The sequence below is a fragment of the Antedon bifida genome, chromosome 5 (genome assembly GCF_963402885.1).
Source record: "Antedon bifida chromosome 5, ecAntBifi1.1, whole genome shotgun sequence".
In the NCBI taxonomy this organism is placed as follows: Eukaryota; Metazoa; Echinodermata; class Crinoidea; order Comatulida; family Antedonidae; genus Antedon; species Antedon bifida.
In genome coordinates, this window is record NC_136230.1 from 12,198,088 (window position 1) to 12,225,609 (window position 27,522).

The 27,522-nt window shown below is 33.7% G+C and overlaps 3 protein-coding genes across 3 annotated transcripts in view; 1 reads left to right on the forward strand and 2 right to left on the reverse strand.

The window, feature by feature from the left end:
* Window positions 1–206: 206 nt before the first annotated feature.
* LOC144843338 (organic cation transporter protein-like) lies at window positions 207–12,337 on the forward strand. The gene is made up of 8 exons (XM_078700130.1): window positions 207–408; window positions 7,953–8,121; window positions 8,532–8,661; window positions 9,260–9,345; window positions 9,973–10,181; window positions 11,141–11,249; window positions 11,571–11,804; window positions 12,265–12,337. The coding sequence occupies exons 1-8, from the start codon at window positions 207–209 to the stop codon at window positions 12,335–12,337; spliced, it is 1,212 nt and encodes a 403-aa protein (XP_078556256.1).
* A 521-nt stretch (window positions 12,338–12,858) lies between these two features.
* LOC144843339 (uncharacterized) overlaps window positions 12,859–27,522 on the reverse strand; it is a 37,705-nt gene continuing 23,041 nt past the window's right edge. Inside the window, exons 18-21 of the mRNA XM_078700131.1 lie at window positions 16,625–16,702; window positions 16,072–16,273; window positions 15,372–15,401; window positions 12,859–14,234 (exon numbers count right to left, since the gene is read on the reverse strand). Coding sequence (XP_078556257.1) covers window positions 13,972–14,234; window positions 15,372–15,401; window positions 16,072–16,273; window positions 16,625–16,702 — 573 coding nt within the window. The 3' untranslated portion in view covers window positions 12,859–13,971. The remainder of the gene's footprint in view (window positions 14,235–15,371; window positions 15,402–16,071; window positions 16,274–16,624; window positions 16,703–27,522) is intronic.
* On the reverse strand, window positions 26,101–27,360 carry LOC144842276 (uncharacterized). The gene has a single exon (XM_078698703.1). The coding sequence runs from the start codon at window positions 26,960–26,962 to the stop codon at window positions 26,111–26,113; it is 852 nt and encodes a 283-aa protein (XP_078554829.1). The 5' UTR covers window positions 26,963–27,360; the 3' UTR covers window positions 26,101–26,110.

A 27,522-nucleotide genomic window follows, 5' to 3' on the forward strand; every position in this document is an offset into this window, starting at 1 on the left:
ATCATCAGATCAAACTTACTTGTCCTGATCCACAAGGAATGTTATCAGACCAGGAGATGCCCTCCGCTTGGCCACAAAGTCTGATATCAGATTAAACTGACTTGTCCTGATCCAAAATCAGACCATGCGCTGCTCTCCACTAGGCCACAAAGTCTGATATCAGATCAAAGTGACTTGTCCAGATCCACATTGCATGTTAACATACCATGAGATACTCTCCACTAGGCCACACAGTAGGATATCAGATCAAAGTGACTTGTCCTGATCCACAAGGCATGTTATCAGACCATGAGATGCCCTCCACTAGGCCACAACTGACATCAGATCAAATTGACTTGTCCAGATCCACAAGGCATGTTCAGATCATTCCAAGAGGCCTAACATCACTTCAACATAACATAAACCGAGGCAAGCTGACTTATTATCAGACAACATTCGTTATTAGAGTAACTAGTTAAGTTGCTACACAACTACAAGAAAAGTTTATAAATTGTTTTGTAATAGTAAACCTTTCATAGATGACTGTGATGACAATGCCACAACCTTTTATGACAATTAAATAAGTTTAATAGATTAAAAGAAATACAATTGTAATAAGTGACAATCAAACATGCCTTGTGAATGATGGCTCCTCTGTTAGTAAGACATATTACTCATCAATACCGGCGTTTTGTATGGTATTTGTAAACCCGGGTGTGTTTTACTTATAATGGTTTAGCTGGTATCCAGATAAAAATCCAAGAAAAACCTTCAAATAATGTTTAATAATACCAGATGATGTAGGCCAACACAAAATATATCACATAATTATATAAAATGGTCTGATACCTGAAACTAACAACCAGAGCATCTTGTCAAACAGAATTCACAACAGGTATCTGACCTGAAGTTTCTGTACTATAACTTGAAGTATTAATTGATTGGCTAGAGAGCTAACTCCATATTTAACAATAAATTGTTATATTCATTACCATAAAAAAATAAGTAATTTATAAAAACTGGACTGTACGTTTATGTATGTTTATATTTTAAAATATATATATATAAACACATTAGGCAATGAACATTAATTCGAAACCGCCCGGTGATATACTGAAATTTAATTAATTAATTTGAAACGATAAAGATGAGGAAATCTGTGAGAATGAGAAAAAGTCGCCCCAACCGAGACTCGAACTCGGACCGCCTGCTTGATATGCAGATGTCCTAACCATTAGACCACTGGGGCTTTCATGGTATTGTTTTCTCATTCTCACAGATTTCCTCATCTTTATCGTTTCAAATTAATTAATTAAAATATATATATATATATATATATATATATATTCTGACTCATGTATTCTTCATAATATTGTAAGTTATTGTTTTATATTACTAAATAATATTTTTGAACAGATACAGCGGATAATTTTAAAGCACCAGCACTGTCTCATCATTTTGCTGTAACATAGTTAGCACTCTAGTCAATCTATTAATACCTCAATGGTACTAGATCATGCTGAATTTGGTGCTAAGTTGCAATATGTGATAAAATTAGAGGTTGATTTGAAAAAAAAAAATTACGATTTAAGAATAAATTAGAGTAGCGTAGGCCTATAGTGGTGTGGCCATGTCTGCCTTTAAACAAGTGCTTTATTTTATTTAAGATAAATATTTTATATAAAACATGTGAAAATGTTGTTATTTGTCCACATATTTTTAAAATTATAATAATATCTTATATTTTGACAGTATAGTGAGCTTACCAAAAGTACTGTAATTGGTTACTCTATAGTAAACCTTAAAACACAGTACTGACTGTATAAATAAGAACTCCCAGCCAGTGTTCAAGGGAAACTCTATTAAGCTTGGTTCCCACGTGACTAGGATGCAGTACATGTACGTAAGCCGCAACGCATGTTCGAATAATCTTTTGCGTTGTGGCTTACGTCATTGCATTGTGTCATATTGGGAACAAGGCTTTAAGGGGACACTGGTCCCAAAGGTGTCCCCATAATACAGTTTCCACTGTAATATTTATGCAGGTACATAACAAAGATGGAGGAATTTTCCCTCTTCTATAAAAATATCCTAAATATCTAGTTTTCTGATTTGATGATAATTCTCCAATTTATACATGTTTCAAAAGTTTAATTGTTAAATTAATACATAAAAAGTAATATAAAGCTAAAAAGAATATTTATAATGTTTAAAGTATTGAAAACGTCAAAAATCTTTTTAAAAAATGTTCATATTTTCTGAATAGATCTCTTATATTTATCCTTCCTTAAATTCACGATATACACTTACTACTGTTTTTTTTTACTTGGGCCATTCGGCAATGTAAATTTGACTCCATTTAGGCCTACATTAGTTTCAAAACTGTACAAAGGTCATATAAAAGGCAAACTGTTCCATACTGTTGGGTACTATAAACATTAATAAGCAATACTGGTTGTAAAATCATATTGTAATATTACTACTTACTACTGTTTTAAGTTTGTATTTATTATTACTTTATTATTTATGTGTATATTATTACTTATTTAAGACATAAAAGACGTTTACTATATAATTTCAATATAAAATGTAATAACAAAAACAGATAACAATGTTTATGAACCATCGTGGAACCACTTTCAAGATCAAACAATAATATACATAGTATACCGTAAAACATCGAAAAGAAGGCCATCTCGATGTCAAGCACATGACTTCTTTTCAAGATACTATGGGCTTCTTTTTCGAAATACTCTGTATTATAATGTCAAAGGAATAGAAATTTATGATCGTGTTATTATTTTAGTATCGATATATTAATGACCTGCAACCATTTTTAACCTTGGACTCGTATATTTATTCTACAATTTATTGTTTTCCAAATGCTACTTTTATTTCATCTTGCATCTTCTTGTCTGCTTCCTTGGCAAATATATAAAATTGGCAGAGAATGTTTTAAAAATCATATATGAAACGTCATTAATTTAATCTTTTTGCCATTAGATTTTGTATTAGAATTATTTAATTCAAGTTTAATGTCAATCTTTAAATAGACATGTTTGATGAAATAACCGTCTTAAAAAAAACTGTTTACCGGTATATTATTGATTTTTTTTTTAGTATCAATGTGGTAGTGGTAGTGGTAGTCAAAACATTGAGTATTTAGTAAATTTAATATAAACCAATTCTTATTGTATTTTAGGCCTATGTAAGAGCACAAGCTCGTCCAGGGATGTCGGGTCGTTCGGTTCAAAATAATTCTAATCCTAAGGTGCCCTTTTCAAGTTAGAAACCAGCAGCGAAAGTGGTAAATAGGCCTCATGACAATTATTTGGCAAATCATTCATCTACTACTATACTAGGCCTATAGCTATATTTTATTTTAAAAATCTTGGCTATGGACTAGGAACAGCGAAGAGTAAGACTCGTTCATCTTTAAACATTACAGTACAAAGCTCCCGGCCCTTAAAAAAAACATCAACAATAACAAAGTTGATATTGCTTTTTATTTTATTGTGAATTACTATAAAATAGTGTATTTATGTAATTATTAAATAATATACTAAACACAATCACATCTAACCCAATTCTGTGACAATAAAAAAAAGGTTTATCTGATTTTCCAACAGCATTTTTTATATAATCTTGTAATATATTTAGGCCTATAACTTAGTTTACACAATTTTATTTTTATTTATTTTTGTAAATAATTGTATCTGATCTTAATGTTGTACTAGCAGAAAGAGATCGGCAATAATAAATAGCTATGTGTGGCCATGAAGGCACCAACTTCAATTTGTATACCAGGTATAATATAGATCGCGTTTACTTATTATGAGTGTTGACATTAACTCTACGTGTATTTTGCCATATACTTTTCATTAAATCAATTGACTTTAGTACAACCTTTACGTAACGTTATATTTTAGAATTATGAATGCTGCTTTATTAGTAGTATGGCCTGTGTGGTATATTACGGCGTTGTATCGTCTTCTCGTCTTTAAAATCGACAGCGTAGGACACTGCGATGTTTCGCAATGTCCAACAGATGAAGTAGTGCGCGCGGTGAGTGTCTTTAGAACCTTATGAATTTAGTGTATGTATATAATGTTTGAAACATTAAATTAGTTAAATGTAATCCGTAAGTGCCTTGAAAAAAAAGCTTGTAATATTTTGTATAGATATTTATAGTATTAACCGTACACAAATGTTTTTATAATAGCTATATTATTATAGGATAATATCAAATAAAACACTTTATCACATCATTTTTTCCATTTGTGTTACGTCATTGTTTAGAAGGATCAATAGACGAATATAGGCTATATTCAATATATATATATATATATATATATAAGAATTATACGCGTTTGTTTCTTTTTGTAATACAAGTTCCTAGAGACACCGTGTCAAACCAGGGACATACCTCTCCAAACAATGGTTAGAGAGCACATTATCTAGTACAAACCCATCCTTTAACTACAAAATTATCACAGAATTGGCGTTTTGTTGAGAAAAATATTCCAGTGAGGGTTAAATGTCGACATTTTTGTAGGAGAGAATTTTAAGAGATATTGTACGCGTTGATGTTATAGCTGAATAGCATACGGTGGTAGAAATTCACACTTTTCTGATTGTTGATCAATATGACAGTTTGTCTTTCTGTGTGGTACTGCAAGGACTGTATTATGGGGCTGGGAACAGGATTGCTGGGACAGAATCTCCACTCACGCTCACGGAGGTTCAACTGTATTAACCATTTAAAAAAAGAAATGATTAGAAGGTCACTTTATCATGCACGATATGAGTGTGATGCTTTCCGTGTACACTTTGTAGTATATGATAAGTATAAATTGCAACGTTATATTGTCAGTATTATACAATAACATCTTTCATGAAATGTTTATTAATATGAATGAGTCCATGACTCTAATTGTTATGATGGTAGGCCAAATGGTATGAAATTTATAGGAATTAAAATTAGGCCAAGAAAATGTCAATAATGTGTCAATATATTTGTTAAAATATCGAATAATAGTCATAACTGCGTTACTTACAAAACAAGACATTTCAATTCCTTATAAATGCTTTGTGAGTATAAATAATGCCGGCGCCATCCATTGAACTTAAATTACCACAACTCCAAACATTTCGTTTTAAATTCAAATGACACAAAAAAAGACCCGAACGTATCTTAAAATTATGCTGTATCAACCCTTTTTAATCAGGTAATCTTTAAAGAGTTGTTAGATAGTACATCAAATTTAATTTAGGTTTACCGAAAACTAAACTAAGTGGGTCAGGGTTATCAAATCTACGGTGGCCTGTAAGTGTCATTGCAACTTTTAAAAAATATCACGGCAATTTACAAAAAAGGCCACAGCAATTTAAAAAAAGCCACAGCAATTTTTAAAAAAGCCACGGCAACTTTAATATAAAACATCACGGCAACTTAAAAATAAAACACATCAATTCAACAAAAATACCACGGCAACCTAAAAATGAAACACCCTGGCTTTTAAAAAAAATTGCCGTGGTTTATTTTGTAAATTGCCGTATATTTTTTGAAAGTTGCCGTGACGCTTAAAGGCCACCCTACACGCCACGATCGAAAGTATATTCAATGAGTGTTCGCTCTGATTTTTCCCCCTTTGTTTGTTATTACGTTGGTAGGTGACATTGTTAGAGCTCATGAAGACACTGAATACAATTTCAAAGTAGCCTACTGCACATAATATATAATCGTAAAGAGCAAATGATGCATGTGATACGATTATAACGAGTCACACAAATCAAAGTTAACTAAACGAATACCATGCACAGTTGTAGAATCACTAGTCCATAAGAAATTCGGCGAATCTCGGTTCGCCTGAGAAGCTGGTTCATCCTGAATCTGGACGTTGACTAGATCATTATCAATAATATAACTTTCAGTCATTTTTTTTGTTGGAACACTAGTTGGTTCACTTGTTTTTGGAGCTTTAGCGGACAAGTAAGTATTTTGGCATTTCCTAACTGAACAGACGACCGGCGACGTATTGGTCTGTCTGTTGTTTTTAAATGTAGGGGTATATGTAGTTAGTAGATTTTAGTTGAATGGTCTTACTTATATATTATCATTGCGAAATTCATATGTCAAATGTATTTGCAACTAAACGCTTAATTAATAGAACATTCCAATTATTTATTGTTTTGTGTTGTTATATCAAATGAAACATCCTTGTTGGTGCTATGAGCTAAACAGCGAATGTTGTAACCGTACACATAATTTCCATTGAATTGCTCTATAATCAAAATCACAGTTCGCATATGTACCGACTCAAATTATCTTTCATATATTAACAACTCTTCCGTGACTTAAAAACCTCAAATATCTTTGACATAAACAAATTACAGACATCCCTTTTCATATATCGACTTACCAATAAATAATTCTTTCAATGACACTGTATTTGGGATTATAATTTATTAAATGATACAAATAAGCATTTTTGTTTTAATTTTCTTAATAGGTTTGGTAGGAAACCTGTTTTGTTTTTAGCTGTAGGCTTACAGTGTGGCTCTGGAATATTAACTTCCTTTGTGAAATCGTTTGGTGCTTACACGGCGTTGCGATTCATCACGGCGGCAGCAAACATTGCTGTTTTCATCACTGCCTTTGTTATAGGTAGAGTATTTTAATCTATAACTTGAGTTATAATGCATCATGCTCTAGAACCCGCAAATGAAAACAATTTCAACAAATGCAAACAAACTGAAAATGGAAATGTCCTCAGCAAAAAATGTAAAAATAAATATTATTAACCGCAAAATGTCAACAGAGCAAGTTAAATACAGACTTGGCGCATTTTAAAGGTTTTGCATTTACCGGTAATATATCTTTACAGATTGAATAATTCATTTGGTCAAAATCATTTTCAATAATATTATACACGAAAAAGATTACAACCAATGCACTAGAAATGGAATTTTTACATTTTGTTGTTACACTTGTTATACGTTTTTGTGAACATTTTTTACATTAGGAGCTCTGTGCAGATCTTCCATCACTGCCATAATATTTCTATTAAAACTAATACGATATGCATAATCTTCGCTCAGTGCAGATCACCTAATTATATTATATATATTAATTAATTAGATAATTATGGTAGATCGAGTTTACTGTATTTTCAACAAAGATCGACACAATAACATATTGAAATAGTAGCTTGAGGCTAAACATAGCTCTGCTTTACTTTTCTTTAGTCGATGACTTTAGCGAACGACAACAACAATAGTTTTACATTACATTCATGTGAATAATGGATGAAAAAATCACCTTGTTTGGTCCTATCATTGATCAAGTGCTTCACTAGTCCAGTGCCCACCTTAACCAGATGAGACGCATAAACCAGGGAAGAGTTACTCTTCCCTGCATAAACCAATATGTCTGAACAGGGGCTGCCATAAGTGTCAGCAGTTATGATTTCAAATGCCTAATGGAAGCAAGCTTCATATATAAATTATATACAGCACCCGATATTCCCAGATTCTTGTGAAAGCTCTAACCGTGCCAAACGTTGCTTAACTTTGGTGACCTGACGAGAACCGATGTTTCAAAGCCGTATGCCTACATACATTATGCTTTAACGCTGACGAAAAAATATAATTATAAACAATAGTTACTTTCTTCCCGGAGCTACCCTTTAAAAGTTTAATGTAAGTATACTAAATGCCAATTTACACAAACGATCGTTAACGGTAAGCGGAAAACAAAAATAGCCTATATAGAATCATGTTATTTCGTATGACCTTTTACAAAACAAGGAGCGATTGAGTGGAACCCGCTCATGATAGATACAAATTCAACCTGGGACAAGCACAAGTTTTCCACCTATCACTAACCGCTCGAATCGTCTGTATAAATTGCCCTTAAACTGTACTAATACACTATAATAATGGTAATCATTGTTTATATCGATTCTCTTTAGGTACTGAGACTGTCGGTGTTTCCAAACGAACATATGCTGGACTTGTTATCGAATTCTTCTTTGCATTTGGTCTAATAATCATGGCAGGACTTGCATACTTTATCCGTGAATGGCGAACTTTACAGCTTGTGGCTAGTGTACCTGGGCTATTATATTTTCTTTATATACCGTAAGAGAAAGTTACAACACTGTATAAATACCGTTCCACTATTTGCATATTTTATTGTTTTATTGTCAAATATTCAAGTCCATAACAGGAGTTTTGCCCTTTCTTTGTAATTATTATAAATAATACAATACAAAGAGCGAAAGTAAATTGAAGTGATTAACATTTTTTCTCCATTCATTTATTTGGCACTGTGACCAGTGTAATGGTAAAACATGTATGAAAATGTTAAAAGCTATCAAATACGCTGAATTAACAAATACATTATTGTTTTGTTAAACTAAAATATGTTTTAACATTATAGGCCTAAAAGAAAATTATTTTAGTTTTATAACAAAACAATAAATAATGCATTCGCTCAAATTCTTGACCGAAATTACTCTCTTTAAATACGAATAATCTCTCTTTTCAAGATTTTTTCCAGAATCAGCACGGTGGTTGATTTCTCAAAAAAGATATGATGAAGCAAAGAAGATAACTGAGAAGGCAGCAACTGTAAACAACGTTAATTTGCCAACAGATTTTCACTTTTCTGAACACACTGTACGTATAAAAGTTATTACAAATAATATCAGGTATATGAAACGTTGTCGAATATTTCTTAATTTTAAAACAATGATTGTTTATAATATTGACAATTTCCAGTAATAATAATATTTATTCACATACAAGATACAAAATGTTTTTTATTGTTTTTTCCTGATGGTAAAATAATTACAATTTATACAGAGGTTTTAACAACAAACGGATATTAAGAGGCATAGAGAAATTACAAACCACCCAGAGTTGAATACTGGAATTAATTTATAAACGGTGAAGATGTATAATGTATAATGTATCTTATTTCGTATCTTTTTAAAAGTCAACATACACACCTTTACCTTATTTTTTTGTTCTGATATTCCTTGATAGACAAACGATAAAAATATGAAGAAAAGAGATTGAAAAATGTATACACCTACACACGAAACAAGGGTATTTCATTAGTTATCAACAGCAAAACAAATGTATGTTTCCTTAAATGAAAACGCACCTACCTACTTTGCGGAAAAAGATTCTTAATTATACTAGGATATAATTATTATTTAATCGTAAGTTATAACATTTTTTCTATTCACTTACTTAACTTTTATATTTTCAGGGTAAACCATCTTCACTCATGTCGTTTCTTGATTTATTTAGACCATGGCCAGTTTGTAAGCGAACATTTAATGTCATGTTATGCTGGTAAGTTATTTTTATAGTATGTTTTACCTGATGTGCACGCCCTTTTTTTCATAGGAAACAATAAACGTCTACATAAGCAAACTTTACAACTTCTGAAAAATAAAGGTTTATAAAGTCTCCACTTTCCTAAAGCTTATTCTACACTAGCATAATTTACTTAACAATTTGGAGATGTTTTTGTGCCTGCTGGACACTAGTTACTGGAGGCTTTTGACGACCTAACTTCTGCAAACTAAATAGTTTTCTTTAGGTTTGTCAAATTTTCCGCTAACAGACATTGGAAAACTTCCTTTGTTCAAAATCGAAATTGGCAAACTAAAGCTGTCTAATACTTTAGCATCTACCATTGTTTGGAGAAGTTTGTTTGCCTGCTGTTACTGGAGTCTGTCATTTTGCAGGCCTTCTTCAAACTTCTTCAAACGATGGTTGTCAGCAGTTTTCCAAAATCAAGTTTGCAAACTAGAGTTTGCTAGAAGATAGACTAGGCTGATTATCAATAGCGTGTTAGTATTATGCAATAGTTACCGTACGTCAAAGGCGACAATATATTTCAATTTTATCAATACCATGACTATTTTTAATAATAATAATTTTCTTAAATTTTTATATATATTGTTTTTTTTAAAGGATTGCTGTTAATATCTCCTACTTTGGCCTCTCTCTGAGTACTTCTGATTTTGGCGTTAATCATTACATATCTTTTCTTGTATCTGGTGCTACTGAGATACCAGCCTATGCATTGAGTATTGTAGCTCTGGACTATTTTGGACGCAGACGATCTTTATCAGCAACATTGTTACTCGGTGGCGTTGCTTGTTTACTGACTATTTTTATTCGTAAGTAAACAACAACACCAATAATGATAATAATAAAAGAATTTATAATGCCCACAGCTGCAGTACATACATGTATAAAACCATTTATGTTAAAGAATGAATAAAACAAGTTAAAATTCCATAAAGGTCTACGACAACTAGTGATACTAAGGTAATTAAACTGTTTGTTTAAAGGATTTGGTATTTGCTTCCATAGTCTAGGAAAGGAAACAAATACAGAATTAGCTTTCGAAAGTATTACCTTTCGAATTCCAACGTAAAAGCTTACTCGAACACCTTTCAGTAGTTTTAATATACTACATTATTATAAGAATGAGGAAAGTAACATTTCAGCACACATTACAAAAAAAAAAAATTAAATTACACATTAAAATTAAAATGTAATGTGTTTTGTTTTTACTTAAAAGTCCTAATAAAAGTCTATGTAATTTAAACAAGTCATCAATAGATAATAATTCTAGCACTTTCAATATATACAAATAAGATGTGTCCCAGGAACCTTTCTAAACATCATTATCCTTGTTGCTTTCCTTTGTATACGTTTTATTCTATTAATTAACTTCTCAAATGGTGACCACATTGAAGATCTTGTTGTACGCGGTAAACTTTCCCATAACATTCTCCAGCTGTCCAAAGTCTGATGGAACTCTAAGCAGTATAGTATCATCTGATGATCTAAGTGAGCGAGCTGTTTAATACGATACAAGATTCTACTCAAATAATAATTTTGAGCAATATTCTGTAGTGCTTTAAATGTGGTTATGAGTAATTCATACTTAATCCTGCGATGAACTGGTAGCCAATGAAGAAGATCTATGAATTAAAAGTTCGTCTTAATTATTGGTGATTCGTACTAGAATCACCTATTGATTTTTTATGAATAAATATAGTAAGACATCACTGTGTTTTGTTTTTACCAATAATTGAATTTGTAATATATTTTTTATTTTGTTGAAAAGCAATGGGAATAGGACGACTGACAGTAGCGATGGTAGGAAAGTTTGGAGTAACCGCTGCATTCGGTATTATATTTTTCTATACTGCAGAGCTCTATCCAACTAATATACGGTTAGAAATATTATTTTCTTCTATTTAGTGGTTATATCTAGTCTAGTTCAATTGAAAAAAAAGTTAAATACTGTGTTAAACGAGCAACTGTTCTAATAATTGTAATTGTATATTCGACGTCATGAGGTGTAGACTTAAAGCACATCATCTTTTTACTCCCCTATTCAACTCATACAGAAGAAAACAATGATTCTCGCCATCATTTTTATTTTGGCATTGTTATAATCTAGTTCATTTTTATTGTAATGTTGATATGTTCTTCTTTCCATAATGATGATGATGTAATGATATGATATAAATGTATCTTTGTCAAACTAATAGACTGCTTTATTCATTTGGCAATAGGTCAGTTGCTGTTGGTATTTGTTCAACATCTGGTCGGATTGGAGCCATCCTATCACCATATATCCTCCACCTGTCAAGGTATTGGGCGCCACTTGCAATGTTAACATTCAGTGTATTAGCCATTTCATCTGGAGTACTTGTTTTACTTTTACCCGAAACTGCCAATAGAAAGTTACCAGATACAATGGATGAAGTCACACAACTTAGAATGTAAGGGTTTGTTTGCAAATGTTTCAAACTTTTCATTCAGAATGTACAAATATACCGCAGTCATTGAAACATAATGGGTTCAGTAAGATGTCTAATCTATCAGGGCACGAATTATGATTATTATGTGTAATTTTTTGTTTTGTGTGATTATAAAGTTAATATTTGCATCAATTGTTGTCAGCGCTAGTAACAGCATGTTGTTTTGGTAGGTCTCTGTGTGTGTGGTTTATCTTCTTTCTAAGTTTACAGCATCGTTTCGACCAGGGAAGACGTGTAGACGTATGCCTATGTTACATGAATACGATCACTTTTGAATTTCATGGTCTGAACAAACATGTTAAAACGTAAAATAGCTATTTTATGTTAAACTAACCAGCCGTACCTTGGGTGTATTTGTATAATTTCTTCACTATTTAATGTCCATTAATGATAATATTAACGTTTTATAATATATTTTCAGATCTGTGACAAAATTATCGTCAGCAGAATTAGGAGAAAAAGAAGCTATAACACAAACAACATTGATATCATGAGAAAGGTTACACCGACGTACCATGATAAACTTCCGTAAAAACGTGAAAAAACCGCAGTTCCAAAATAAATAATCCAGTCTCCCGTGGCTTGCTCATAAAAGCAATTGGGGTGATAAGGGTTATTCAATAATCAAAGCTCTGTTTTAATCAACATTATGCAATGTTAATTTGTATCAGTACTTCTAGGTATTCTATAGAATAGTAGTATATCAACGTATCCCAACAAATTAATGAAAATCCTTATAATAGGTAACTAAAATCATTTCATCAACTTGTTGTAAGTATTCCAAACGATTTAAATTTAGACTTGTTTTTAGCGTTATTTAATTTTCTAAAAAGACGAATTGATGCCTATTCTATTGGAATAACATGAGAATAGATTTCAAATTTATAAAAATGTAGGCCTATTTAGAGTATTGGAAAATATAATCAAATTAGCCAATTATTGCCTTGTTAATGATTTAATAACACACTGTATAATAGTTATTGATGTACATACCATATATTTTATTTTAATGTATGGATGATCTGTTGAATTGTAAAATAATCTTAAAGATAAATAGGACACTTTTTATTAACAGAAAAAAGCCATAACATCAAACTATAAGAAGAAACAAAACATCACATTTTATTTAATGATATGTAACAGTGATAAACTAATTCTAATAGGCCTAAAGATTATGATGTACTGAAATAAAGGTTAGAGAGTAAATCTCACAACAAGACTAAACAAACTACAGCCAACAATTTCTTTTCTTTCAAAATACTTATTAGTAACCCAGCATGAAAAGCTTTTAAAACCAATTTGAATACATCACATTATAATTATATTAAAACAGTGTGTCTAAGATCCACGCGTAGGCTCGATATTTATTATATATATATTTATTTATTATTGTTTATTTAATTTTATTTACACATATTATTCAGTAAATGTTACTTCTGCTTTAACAATATGGTAATGTTCAAAAATATAAACAAATCTTAACTACAACATAGCAAAGAGAGTTAATTTAATTCTATTGATTTCGTTTTATTGTATGTATTAATTAACTTGACCAAGCACCTGCAGATTGAGTTACTCCTCATGAAACAGCCTGTAGTGCAGTGTTAAAAGGTCCAAGTTATAACTAGCGTCTATATAATAGTATTAAGTATTTATTGTAACATAAGCCTGAAAGCTTATAATCTCAGGATACATAAGTACTCATACATTCAATATAATAACTGTATATTACATATTATTCAATATACAAAAATAAAAGAGAGTTTAAAAGGTTATAACCGAATACAGACTTTGTTATATGTACACTTCTGAAAAAGGTTGTATTATTATATTGATGTGATGATGATGTTCCCAGCCGATACTGAATGAATCGTGCAAGTACATTATAGATGGGCATACGGACGGCGGGTATGATGTATACAATAACGTTGATAATGTACCTGAGAATTATTGACCAGTGGTGATGTTCTTAATGATGGTGTATTGTATGGTGGTGTATTTGACGAATGCGACGATGTACCTGACGATGTTGCTGCCTGGTGAACCCACGCACATTTCAGCCACGCTCCTCTATACCGACCAGTGGTGATGCCCACAAGGAAGAGGAGTTAGGGTTCAGTTTCAACCATTAAGTACGTTCAAATTGATCAGCTAGGTCTGTTCTGCCTGTATGCCTTAGAGCTTCTATAAGCTGTGAATGCTTGGACTTCTTCTTGCACTGCCACACCTCTAACATGCTTTGCATTGCTCCTTGTATGTTATTAGGATTGTCTTGTTTAAATGTATAAAGATTGGCTTTCGTGAAGCCAAGACGTAATCCTAGTTCTTCCCATTCACCGCACAGGTTGTTGGCTAGATCCGCTATTTCTCCACCCGTTAATAAGCCTGCATCTAAATATATATATATACATTAAATTAATAAAAATTAATTAAATAAATCATCCACTAAAAAAACATCGTCTCTGATAGATAATAAATCAGAAAAGGTAGCTTGCTAGAAATTTAGTAGTTATTGTTGTATTTGGCCTGTATATACATTTATAATGTTATTAAGTTTTGTTTTGTATTTCTTTTTTAACTTTAACCTGACGGAGGCATTCCTGCTTGAATGCATTTGTGGCTACTGCTACGTTATTGGGAAATTTAAACTATTTGACAATTTTAGATAGTTCATACTTGTTTATAAATAATTATAATGTAATAAATAAATAATAATAAACGTGTAATAAGGGGTAAATCTAACTTAGATTTGAATTAATTAATTATAGTTGACGTATACAGATGAGATTTTATAATGCACGTTTGTTTAACTGTATGCATCATATCGGACATACTGTAGGCACATCTATATTACCTAAAGTTTGTTTGTTTAACTGTATGCATCATATCGGACGTACTGTAGGCACATCTATATTACCTAAAGTTTGTTTGTTTAACTGTATGCATCATATCGGACGTACTGTAGGCACATCTATATTACTTAAAGTTTGTTTGTTTAACCGTATGCATCATATCGGACGTACTGTAGGCACATCTATATTACCTAAAGTAATATTTTACCCGATTATCAGTGTTGTATCTACACATACTTAAATATTTGCATGCAAAGTATCATAGGAATATGTTTGTAATACAGTATCTCATTTGTATCACATGTGGAGCCTGACGTGTCGTATAAGGTTAAGTTAAGGGTTATGTTATGTTTTACTGTATGATACTATGAGATACATGTGTCACACATGTGATATTGTAATACCAAATATTCCTATGATACTGGAGAAATCTAGATACATTACCATTGTGATGATATATGACGCGGGGCCAGTAATTAGCTTTTCATTTTGTATCTTATGTGGCGTCTAAACAGAGCGACAGAATTATAATGCTTAATCCTCATTATATTTCCATTAATCAGCCTCAAATACTGATCAACAGTTATAGGAGAGCACGTACATTGTACGGGGATTTTTACGAAATTGTTCTGTAAGAACAATTCGCACTTGATGCAAAAAAGTGGAACCAACTAACCTGTAGCCTGAGGAACATCATTCGGTGTATCTATGTACAAAACGTAGGACTACGTATTAGTAAACTTCTATATAAAAAATGGTAAGCCTTACAATTGAATTAGTAATAAATTACTTTATAAAACGTTTACATAACATTGTTGCTAGATCAGTTTTAAAGCACAGTGACAATAAACTACCTACTATAGGTCGAATTGTGCTTGTTTCTACATAGAATCAAGCAGCTAATCACGATAGTGACCAAATAACATAAGTGAGACTCTCTGATATTGATACCATACCTAACTATAAATTGTACGTTTAAAATCCTATTTCACAAGTTTACTGAACTTTTGACTATTATTGTATAAACAACAAAATAAACACAATATTCAAAACATAAAAAAAAATTAAAATTAGATTGCATTGTTTCATTTTGATTTTAAAAAAGATTGTACACTAGTAAAACATATAGGCCGAGATAAAAAGGAACAACCGTAATTAGTCTTTGATTGAATTATATTATTTAAAGTTATTTAATTGTTGAATTATAACTTATATATAAGCATAATCTATTGAAATATTAACGTTTGGGCAGTATCCACAGTATGTCAGCCTATAGTAATACACATCTTTTCCTAGTTATAACACTATAATCTATGAACCAGTTCTACGTTATTTGTTCTCTATATTTTACTGTAGAAGCCTATCCTTAAACTTACCGCCAAAGAGTCGCTTGTAACGTGTAACATCCATGCCATCTCTGTTGCATGGCAACATGTCGTCCTGGAAATCTCCAAGGATTTGCATATGCTTCTTTTCGGATGTCTCGCTACAATCGCAGGGAATACATCTGTGGAAGGTAATCCCCCTCCTACCACCGTCTTTGGAATGTCCAAATGACATCTCAATCGTTGACAACACCTTTCAAAAACAAGAATTGCAGTTAACTGTTTTTTAAATTAGGATGTATATCATTAGCAAAAGTTGTACAAAATTAATTGTTATTTCTTTTTAAAATAAACCTCAAAAATACAATATTAAACGGAAATAAATATAGAGCCATCTTAATTGACCTGAATAAATTATTAACGTTGGAAAAATGTGTTTACTTATAAAAAAGCCTACAATATAATAGGTAAATTATAATATTATATAATAATATATTTTATTTTATTTTTATTTTATTTTATTTCTTTAAAACCAACAGCAACGAAAGTCGCCACTTAAAGGTATGAAACAGAAAACAGATACAATACAGATACAAATACATACCTCTTTACATGCTTCGGAAGAGGGTTCACATACTGTGCTTTTTGGTTTCTTAATTGTCTTTCTACGTGTAATAGTTACCTAATATTTGAAAAGCATACAGTATATTGTTATGTGCATAGCAAACGTTAGGAATGAATGTTCTGGCCAAAGCTAAATGTGACTGTAGCAAAAACTATTAAAGGAATGATGTTTATGTTTTTTTTTTATATAAGGCATACTATATAGCGTTTTGAATCAATAATCGGTACCGGCAATTGTTGAACGTAAAGTGATATTGTCTGCGTTTTAATAATAATAATAACTGGTACTTGATATAGCGCATTATGCTAAAAGCCTCAATGCGCTTTACAAAGACAGAACATTTTGAAAAATTACAAATTAAAAAGGTGGGGTTTGAGGAGAGATTTGAAGACACTGGTGGAAGTAGCCTGACGGATTTCAATAGGCAACGCATTCCATAGAGAAACGGATGCCGAAGAAAATGAACGATTTCCATAAAACTTAGTGGAGGGATGAAATATATGGGCAAGAAGAGACTCAGATCTAGATCTCAGAGACCGCTTAGGAACATAAGGTTGAATAAGTTCAGAAATGAACTTAGATGAAGAATTATGAAGCTGTCTCAGCACAGGTGTGATATGTTGCCTTATGGGGCTTTGAACGACCAATCGGGCAGCTGTGTTCTGGACTCGCTGAATTTTAGGGATATCCTTTTCTGGTAAGCCATAAAGTAATAAGTTACAACAGTCTAGCCTTGATGTAACAAAGGCGTGAACAAGAATCTCAGTTGATCTTGAATCCAGGTACTTCCGAATGCTTCCAATTTTACGAATAGCGTGAAGCCCAGCTTTGCAGATGTTATGTACCTGATTGAACATACTAAGCGTTAAATCCATGACAACTCCAAGGTTTCTACAGGATGACGAAGGTTGAATGAAAGAATTACCAATCTTAACAGAGACAGTCCAACACGCAGGCTTAAAACGAGAAGAAAAATGAATAAGTTCTGTTTTAGCATCATTCATAACCAGGTTGTTAGATTGAAACCATGCTCTGACTTCGGCAATACAGGATTCAAGTTTACCGACAGCAGAATTACGCTGATTAGAGTTGAAAGTGACATAAAGCTGAGTGTCATCAGCGTACGCCATACACTTCACATTGTGAGATTCAATGAGGTCAAGTAGTGGGGCGGTAAATAAAATAAACAGAAGAGGACCAACCACAGACCCTTGTGGAACACCAACTGTAAGCAGAGTCGGGTTCGACAAAACATCCTTGATGACAATGGACTGGGACCTATCATTTAGATATGATGCAAACCAATTATGACCAATTCCAGAGATACCGTAACGTGATGATAGACGATGTAATAACTGCTTATAGTCCAGTAAAGATAAGTCAAAAATAGGGTGAACCTAGAACAAATTGCAACAGAATTTTTTTTTGTTTTGTCTGGTAAATATGGTTCAAATGAATATCATGTCCAAAGTTTACCAAAATCGGACACCGGGAAGTGGGTTAATTAGCATAAATTCAAAATGGCCGCCATTTGCTATTTTGAAGCCTCATATCTCTCTAACGGTTGGATTTAGACCACCTAAGTGCATTACGAGTAGATATAAATGTGATATTAGACATTCTAATTAGCATATTTAAATTCCCATATGACGTACCTATGACGTCATATGGTAGTTGTGACGTCATATATTATGTTATAACTGTTTAAATGACATTATACTATGCGAACAATTTAGGAACTGCAAGAAAACATGTTTCTTGACATTCTCCTTGTTGAAATGAACATTATTTCCAAAGTTTACCAAAATCGGACGTCAGGAAGTGGGTTAATTAGCATACATTCAAAATGGCCGCTATTTATCATACCATTTTGAAGCTCCATATCTCCTTAACGCTTGGTTTTAGACCACCTAAGTGCATTGCGAGTAGATATAAATGTGATATTAAACTTTATAATTAGCATATTTAAATTGCCATATAACGTACCTATGATGTCATAAGACATATGACGTTTTAGTGAGATCCAACTTACCCACTATACTGTGTTGTGAGAGCATGCATTGGGTTCAAATATCATTAGTAGCTTCTTATACTTGGCTCCGTAATTATATACACATAATATATTCCGATAATATAGTTTCTACTGTACATGTACAGAATACGCAAAGTTTCTTGAGTTAACAAACAACGGTAGTAAGTAAAACAAATACGTCCTGCTTGTTCGACGGTCGGTAAGTGAGAGAGAGACAAAGAATAAAAAAGGTTTGCATGCCATTCGTTACACCTGCTAACACATATGCAAATTGCCTCTACATCAGCTCCCCTCTAGATCGCAAATGAAATGTTAGCGAGCGATGAATAAAAAAAAAATGTTTCTAGTATAAAACTTCCAGCATAATAAAATAACAGAATTTCTTCAACCGCAATCATAATCTGCAAGCTTACGTGGCCAGTGTACATGTCGTCCGCTACGCGTTTGCCGTGGCGGAGGTGCGACTGGAATAGCACCTGCGGTTGAGGAAAGCCCTGCTTCCGGTTGCCTTGACGATTCCGGAAAGTTGTTAATAGCTTTACCATTATTTACATAGGCGACTTTTAGTCTGTCCAAACTAACAGTTTCATGTTTACCTGCGATGCTCAAAACAAAGTATTTGTCAGTTCTGTTTAAAACTTTAAGAGCCATTGTCTGTAAGAATCAAAGAAATATCAAAAATAGTGGCAGACTCAAAAAAATGGATTTCTTTCAAATTTTGCACATGGCTATATATGTGTTGAGAGAAATCAAATATGAAGTATTTTTTATTTCACACATATATTTCCATGGCAACGGCCAAATTTGTGTTTTTGACAAATTTTGTCCTTTTTTAAGGTTTTTTAAAATGGATATTGGTACTACTTTGATGAACGATATTTTTGTTTTGTTCATTTAATTATAAAAAATAATTAGTGTATGCGTAATAACAATGCATTGTGTACCTGTTTCATATTTTTTTATTATTTTTGATTTCATACTTTGGGAGATACCATTTATTTAAAAAGGGGTGTTTTTCACTTTTTTAAAATTGTTAAATGCAACAAACTTTACCTCACCATAACTCCCAAAGTGGTGTATTTTTTTAGCTGATTTATTACAAATAGGTAGTTCTAATGTTTAATAATTGATTTCTAAAATAAAATACTGGGGTAATTTAAAAATCTACAAGCAGTGTTGCGAGAAACATAGGCATTTTTATAAAAAAAAAACATGGTATATTAGTAAAAACATTTTATTTTCTTTGATTATCTGATTTGAAACTCATTGGTCAGAAAAATTCTTAATGTTTTATATAGTTCTAGTTGTGTTGTGAGAAAAAAAACCAATATTTTTAATTATAGATTCTGTGATTCCCAGTTTTAACGTCATTTTATAGGTTATATCCTCTGGAAAATTGAATAAATTATCAGATCGTTGTGAATTTTAATCTTTGCAACAGATTACTCCTCTCTTATTTTGAAGCTCCTCTTTCATTTTTTACTTCTTTTATTTGCTAACCTAAGCAGATCCCACATGCCCATCCACCACCACTTTCGACTACCACCCACCCCCGCCCCCCCTACCCCGACAATAACCACAAAAAGATAAACTGCAACACTTTGGTCGATCATCCACTATAGAGTGTCAAATACATGCATTCAAGCACCACCCATACTGCCGCTACCATCGCCCCAACCAATAGACGGATTCAATCCTCCATCCCACCCCTTCCCCTTTCTCGAAGCCCCCACCCACCCCAAGTTAAAAATTGCAATGCAAAAGATAGGACATAAAGTTAAGTTTTTAGAACCTCGCCTCCAACCTCCTAACTATTTCAAACTCCTGGATCCACCACTTTCCCCTCCCCAAAATTGAACCAATCAAAAGTCAATGATATACTCAGGTATGTTAATGCTACATAACAATTATTGAAGCCCTGATGTGAAATTTCATTTCATTTAAGGTCAGCATGTAAAATATCACACTTTATATTTAATATTTTAAATTCTAAATTTTAAATTTTTACTGTGATGGTTGGATTCAGTATTAATTATTAATTAATAATTATCTAATAATTATTTAATTTCCCTTAATTATGCATAGCAACAGTTACTATGGTAACTAAAATTGAGATATTCTTTAGATTTTTCATACTTATCAAATTTAAATTTGTAGATGCCTTGTTTGCATTTTCAAATTACCGTTTTACAAGGTCATATTCGTAAGGACTTTCTTCTGTGATTATTTTTATTCATGAAAACCCCATATTTTATTTACAGCAGGCACCTCCCGTAAGCGGCCACCTCCCTTAACGGACGTATTTTGAAAAGCCTGTTTGTTCTTCCTATCTAATTAGTGCATTTGGTAGCTACCGTAAGCGGCCACCTCCCGTAAGCAGCTGCGGGCACCTTTTTTTTTTACCTTTTTGTATGATAAATGACCTCCCGTAAGCGGCCACCCGAAAAATGTGATACTTATTGCATGGACCTATGAATTAGAGGTCCATGTTTCTTTATATATTAGCTTTATTTCGAAGCGGTTTTAAAATGAGAAAACTACACAGATTTTGACCGACCATTTTTCATATGATAAAAGCTTTTAAAATTTATCTGAAAATGCTAAAAAATACTAAACCACCTGATTATAAATAATAATACAATTAGCTGGAAAATTGAGAGGCTCGTTTCGTTAAGAATATCGTGTATAGCCATAATACGTGATTTTGGCCCTTTATCGGCAGAACCTCCCGTAAGGGGTCACCGCCCGTGAGCGGCCACTTTTCCAGGTCCCGAGGGTGGCCACTTACGAGAGGTTCAACTGTATTTAAAAAACAATTATCCTTAGTTACGCATAGAAACAGGTTCTAAGAAAACATAAATAATACATTTTGACATAATTTGACCCAACAAATTACCCTTTCACAAGGTCAGACATTTTCTGGGATTCAGTAGATAAGTAAATTTGGGAAAAAGTAGTAAAGCTATGTAATCAATTGTTTATAGTCATGAAACAAATATTGTACTTAGTTACGTATAGAAACAGTTGCTACAATACACTATAGGTAAAATGTTGATGTCATTTGACCTCAATATGTAAAATATATTTTTTTTTTCATAAAAACTTCATATTTTATTTAAAAAAAATTATTCTTAGTTACGTAAACAGGTTTAAGATAACACTAAAGGTCAATTTTTTACCTTTATTCAGATTTGTCAAGACTTTCTTTCTGAGATTATTAGGATTCAGTATTTAAAGTAAATTTGGCAAAAAGTAGAAATGTAAAACTATGTAGAAAAAATGTTTTGTATTTATGAAAAACCCCTTATTTTTAAAATATTTTTGCATAGAAACAGTTACTATGGTAAAATGTTGACCTCATTTGACCTCAAAATGAATTAATTTACAAGGTCAAGTTTGACATCACTTTAAGATTATTAGAATGCAGTAGAAGTAAAATCGAGAAAAATTACAAATGCAATCAATTCTTTGTATTCATAAAAACGCCATTTTTTACGTTTTTTTTTTAAATTACTTTCCTTAGTTACACATAAAAATGGTTGCTAAGGTAACACCATAGGTAAAAAATGAAAATTGTTGAGAATTTTTATGAACTATCTTGTATATTTTGATCAAACATTAATAGTTGTAGTAAAGTGGGGACCTGTCCTGTTTTGCATTCTGACCTCTTTTGACCTCAAATGACCTATTTACAAGGTCAGATTTTTTGGGAGGTCTTTCTGTATCTCTTTACACAAAATAGATGCAAAAATTTATAAAAACCATTGACGCAATTATTTTAAAGTTTAGCATTATTTTCCATCAACTAAATATTTCAATGCAAAATACTGTTTTTCTGGCAATTAATTTAAATAAACCTGGCAACACATTCTCCTATTTTATCTAAACTATTCGTATGACTCTAATAGCATTATGACAAGCCACATATACATTTTATTATTGGATTAGCCATATTTAAATTGTGTTTCATGTGTTTTGTTTGCTGATATTTTGTTTGTATTTTTTTGTATTTTTCGTATTTTCCTGGCAACACAAAACCTATGTACGAAATTTACCCCAGTGTTTTTTTCGTGATTATTGTTGACAAACCTATTGACTATCAAATTACAAAACCTCATTGATATAAAAACACCACTTTGGAAGTTATAGGTACGTTTATGAGGTATACTTTTATAAAAAATATATTTTTTAAAAACACCCCTTTTTAAAATAATGGTATCAACCAAACTCCATTTTGTAAATTTTTTTTTTTTTATATTAAATGGAACTCAATACATGTTGTTTACACTGCTATAAACAAAAACTGTATACTGTAAGTATTTTTGGTTAAAATAAGTATACAACTTTGTACTTTTTCACTATAGAAAATCTGTGAAAAATGGCAAAAACATCAAAATCTGGATAATTGACCGTTGTCATGGCAACGGAGGCTAAAAATTAAAATGAATGTTGTAGATATGCTTTTTATTGAAATGTCTATTCATGGTAAAAATTTGAGAGAAATCCATTTTTTTACATCTGCCACCAAATCTTTGATTTTTACAGACAATGGCTCTTAAATGGCCCATTGTAAGGAGACTGAAGAGGTTTCTTTACGCTATCGCAACGAACAAACACGTGAGTACATTCACGTAAATCGTCATGGATTTGTGCGGTGCGTTGATTAGATCGTGTTGGCACTGGTCGAATATTCTGCATGTGTCTTTGTAATCTATGTACGTAATCCGCAGGTTCATGTGAGGCGATATCAGTAGGCGCGACAAACTGCCCTGGGAGTTTCAGGGTTGCTCCATACACAAGTTCCGATGAAGAACAGCCTAAATCAACTTTGACCGCTGTCCGGAGACCAAGAAGAACTAGAGGTAAAGTTTCACTCCACTTCTGAGGATCATCTTGAGCCTTAAGCGAAACCTTTAGTTGGCGGTGAAATCGTTCAACTAATCCATTTGACATAGGATGGTAAGATGTTGTTCGAATGCGTTTTGTGCCCAACATGTTAGATAGGGCGGTGAATAGTGCCGATTCGAACTGACGACCACGGTCTGTAGTGATGGTGGATGGCGCGCCGAATCTGGATACCCAAACAGTGACAAACGCTTTGGCTACAGTTTCAGCGGTAATATTGGTGATTGATATAGCCTCTGGCCATCTTGTAAAGCGATCGATACATGTAAGTAGGTAAGTATAACCATCCGATGAAGGTAGTGGTCCTACCAAGTCTATGTGGACGTGGTCGAATCTTATGTCGGGCGTCGCAAACGTACCTAATGGTGTTACAGTGTGGCGATGAACCTTATTCTTCTGGCATTTTAAACAACACTTAGCCCATGTCCGCACGTCACTGTTCATACCAGGCCAAACATACCGTGAAGCGATTAATTTTAGTGAAGCTCGAATCCCTGGATGAGAAAGTGAATGCAAAGAGTCAAACACTAACCTACGCATACCTTTGGGCACGAATGGTCTATGATTACCAGTAGTGACGTCGCATACAATAGTACCGCCGCTAGTCGCTATCGGTACGTCTCTCAACTTGAAAACAGACTTATGCTGATGTTCGAGCAACTCCGCATCTTTTTGCTGGTGCCTAGCCATGACGTCATAATCAATAGAAAGCTCCGATGAAGCTGACACTGCATTCAAGTCCATACGTGACAGTGCGTCCGCTACGGTATTCTCGCTACCCTTGACGTGGCGAATGTCCGTTGTAAACTGTGATACGTAGTCTAAGTGACGTATCTCTCGCGGCGAATATCGATCTGCGCTGGAACGTAATGCGTGTGTTAAAGGTTTATGGTCAGTTAAGATATAAAATGTTCTAGCTTCTAAAACGTGGCGAAAATGCTTAACTGCAAGATAGGTAGCTAGTAATTCCCGTCCAAAAGTACTATATCTCCTTTCAACCGGATTTAGACGTCGGGAAAAAAATGCAATTGGATGCCAAATATCTGCTACCATTTGTTGCAACACACCACCTACAGCGCAATTGGACGCATCTACCATTAAACACAATGCAGCGTCAGGATGTGGATGTTCTAGAAGAGTTGCCTCGACAAGTGCATACTTGACCTTGGTGAACGATTCAAGTTCCGTCGGAGATAGTTCAATGGCCTTTTTAGGTTTACCGACAAGTAAATCGGTTAATGGATGAATCAAATCCGAACATCTAGGTATAAACCGTCTGTAGAAATTAATTAATCCCAGAAACTCACGTAACTTACGCACAGTATCTGGTACTGGAAACTGTTCAATCGCCTCAACCTTGGAACGCAATGGCTGTATCCCAAACTCGTTAATTTGATGACCTAAAAATTGTAGTGAAGACACACCCCATACACACTTGGACGGATTAACAATGATACCAAATTCATCGAGACGTTTAAAAAGTGCCTGAAGATGCAATTCATGTTCAGCAGTATCCATGCTGGCAATAAGTAAGTCATCAATGTAAGCATAGACGAAATTCATACCCCGCAACACCTGGTCAATAAAACGCTGAAATGACTGTGCCGCATTTCGAAGACCAAATGGCATTCTTAAGAACTCGAACATGCCAAACGGCGTAGTAATAGCGGTTTTTGAAATGTCTTTAGGATCGACGGGTATTTGATGATATGCACGTACCAAATCTATCTTAGAAAAAATCTTGCATCCCGAGAGAGTCGCGGTAAAGTCATGAATGTGAGGGATGGGGTACATGTCTGGAACAGTCACATTATTTAACGCTCGGTAGTCCCCACATGGCCTCCAATCACCTGTTGTTCCTTTAGGCACCATGTGTAGCGGCGACGACCAGTTACTATCTGAGGGCCGTATAATTCCTAATTGTAACATATGATCAAATTCAGCCCGTGCAATTTTCAATTTCTCAGAAGACAGTCGGCGAGGTCTGGCACAAACTGGCAACCCATTTGTATTTATCTGATGTGTAACGTTATGTTTCACGCTTCCATTACGAAAACATGGTTTGGTAATCGTTTTATATTTGTTTAATATTTCCTGAAAACGAGGATTTACTTTTGGGGTCGGAAAGACCGGACTAAGTGATGCTAGGGTACATTCTATTCCCTTGACACTGATACTAGTAGTAGCATCGAAAAGCTTGCGATTTTTTAAGTCCACAATTAAACCAAAACGTCGTAAAAAGTCGGCCCCAATAATCGCATTAGGCACATCAGCAACAGTAAATATCCACCTATACGTGCGTCGAAATCCAAAATCAACTGTTAAGGAACGCTCCCCATAAGTAGATATTGTAGATTTGTTTACTGCTTGCAATACAAAGTCAGTTTTTCGGTGCAACTTGTCTGTTATTGATGGAGGTAACACGCTAACCTCCGCTCCAGTGTCAACTAAGAATCTAAGTCCTGAAGTACGATCAGAAATAAAAAATAGACGACTACCTTCACCAACGCCAGCAGCTGTCGCCGTCCCTAGTCGCTGGCTTGGTCGTTTCCCGCCTTCTGTGAGGAAAAAGAGCATGGTGAATTACATTTATGTGCCTTGTTACCATATCGATGATGATACCAACATAAACCATCATTAGTTGTAGCAGAGGGCGAGCGTTTTCGGCTTTCACGTTGTTTACTACGGCTTCTGCCTCTGACTCGTTTCGCCAAGGAAGAAACGAGGCTGGTCAGCTTACTAACTTCAGCTCTCAATTCTCGTAATTCGTCTGACGTTGCGCGTGCACCCGTATCCTTAATTGTCGTGGCAATAGTAGGTGGTGGTGGAGAAACTTCCAAAATTTTATCGGCCAACGCTGCCAGATCTGAAAGGTCCATATCCTCACGGGTGGACGCTAATATCAATTGAACATTAGTAGGCAATCTTTGCACAAACAACTGTTTCAGGATGGATGTCTCTAAATCACGCTCCCCCAGCAATTGGTACATCTTGCGTAGTAACTGACTAGGCTTGCGATCACCTAATTCTTCCGTTGTTAACAACTGATGAAGACGCTTTTGCTCCGACACGGATGTCCTTTTAACCAATTCCGATTTCAAATGGGTATATGGTCTTTGGTATGGAGGGCTTAGCAATAAATCTCGAACCTCCTGTGCGATATTAGGCGGCAAAGAAGCAATTATATACGAATACTTTGTTTCCTCAGCCGTAATTCCTCTGGTAACAAACTGAGCCTCCACTTGCGCAAACCAAATAAGTGGGTCATTCGCCCAAAATGGCGGCAATTTTAAACTTACAGCAGCCGCCACAGGTGGTGCCTCATCCATTCTAGCGGCCATTTTGATCGGTGTAGCTCTTACCGGAGAAGGTCTCGCCATAATTCAATTCACGTATCAAACAACGACAACTCAAAGTAATCTTGCAACAACGAAGTAATATATCCAATATAAATATTTAAATATTCCAAGCACTCTCGTTAGATCACGTCGGGGTCACCACTTTAGTGAGATCCAACTTACCCACTATACTGTGTTGTGAGAGCATGCATTGGGTTCAAATATCATTAGTAGCTTCTTATACTTGGCTCCGTAATTATATACACATAATATATTCCGATAATATAGTTTCTACTGTACATGTACAGAATACGCAAAGTTTCTTGAGTTAACAAACAACGGTAGTAAGTAAAACAAATACGTCCTGCTTGTTCGACGGTCGGTAAGTGAGAGAGAGACAAAGAATAAAAAAGGTTTGCATGCCATTCGTTACACCTGCTAACACATATGCAAATTGCCTCTACAACGTCATGTATTTTGTCACAATAATGCTCAATTGGCATTATTCTAGGGGGAAAATATAGAAACCGAAAGGAAAAAATGTTTTTATTCTCATGAAAATAGTAGAACATTTACCACAGCCAGGATAAGATCATGGGTAT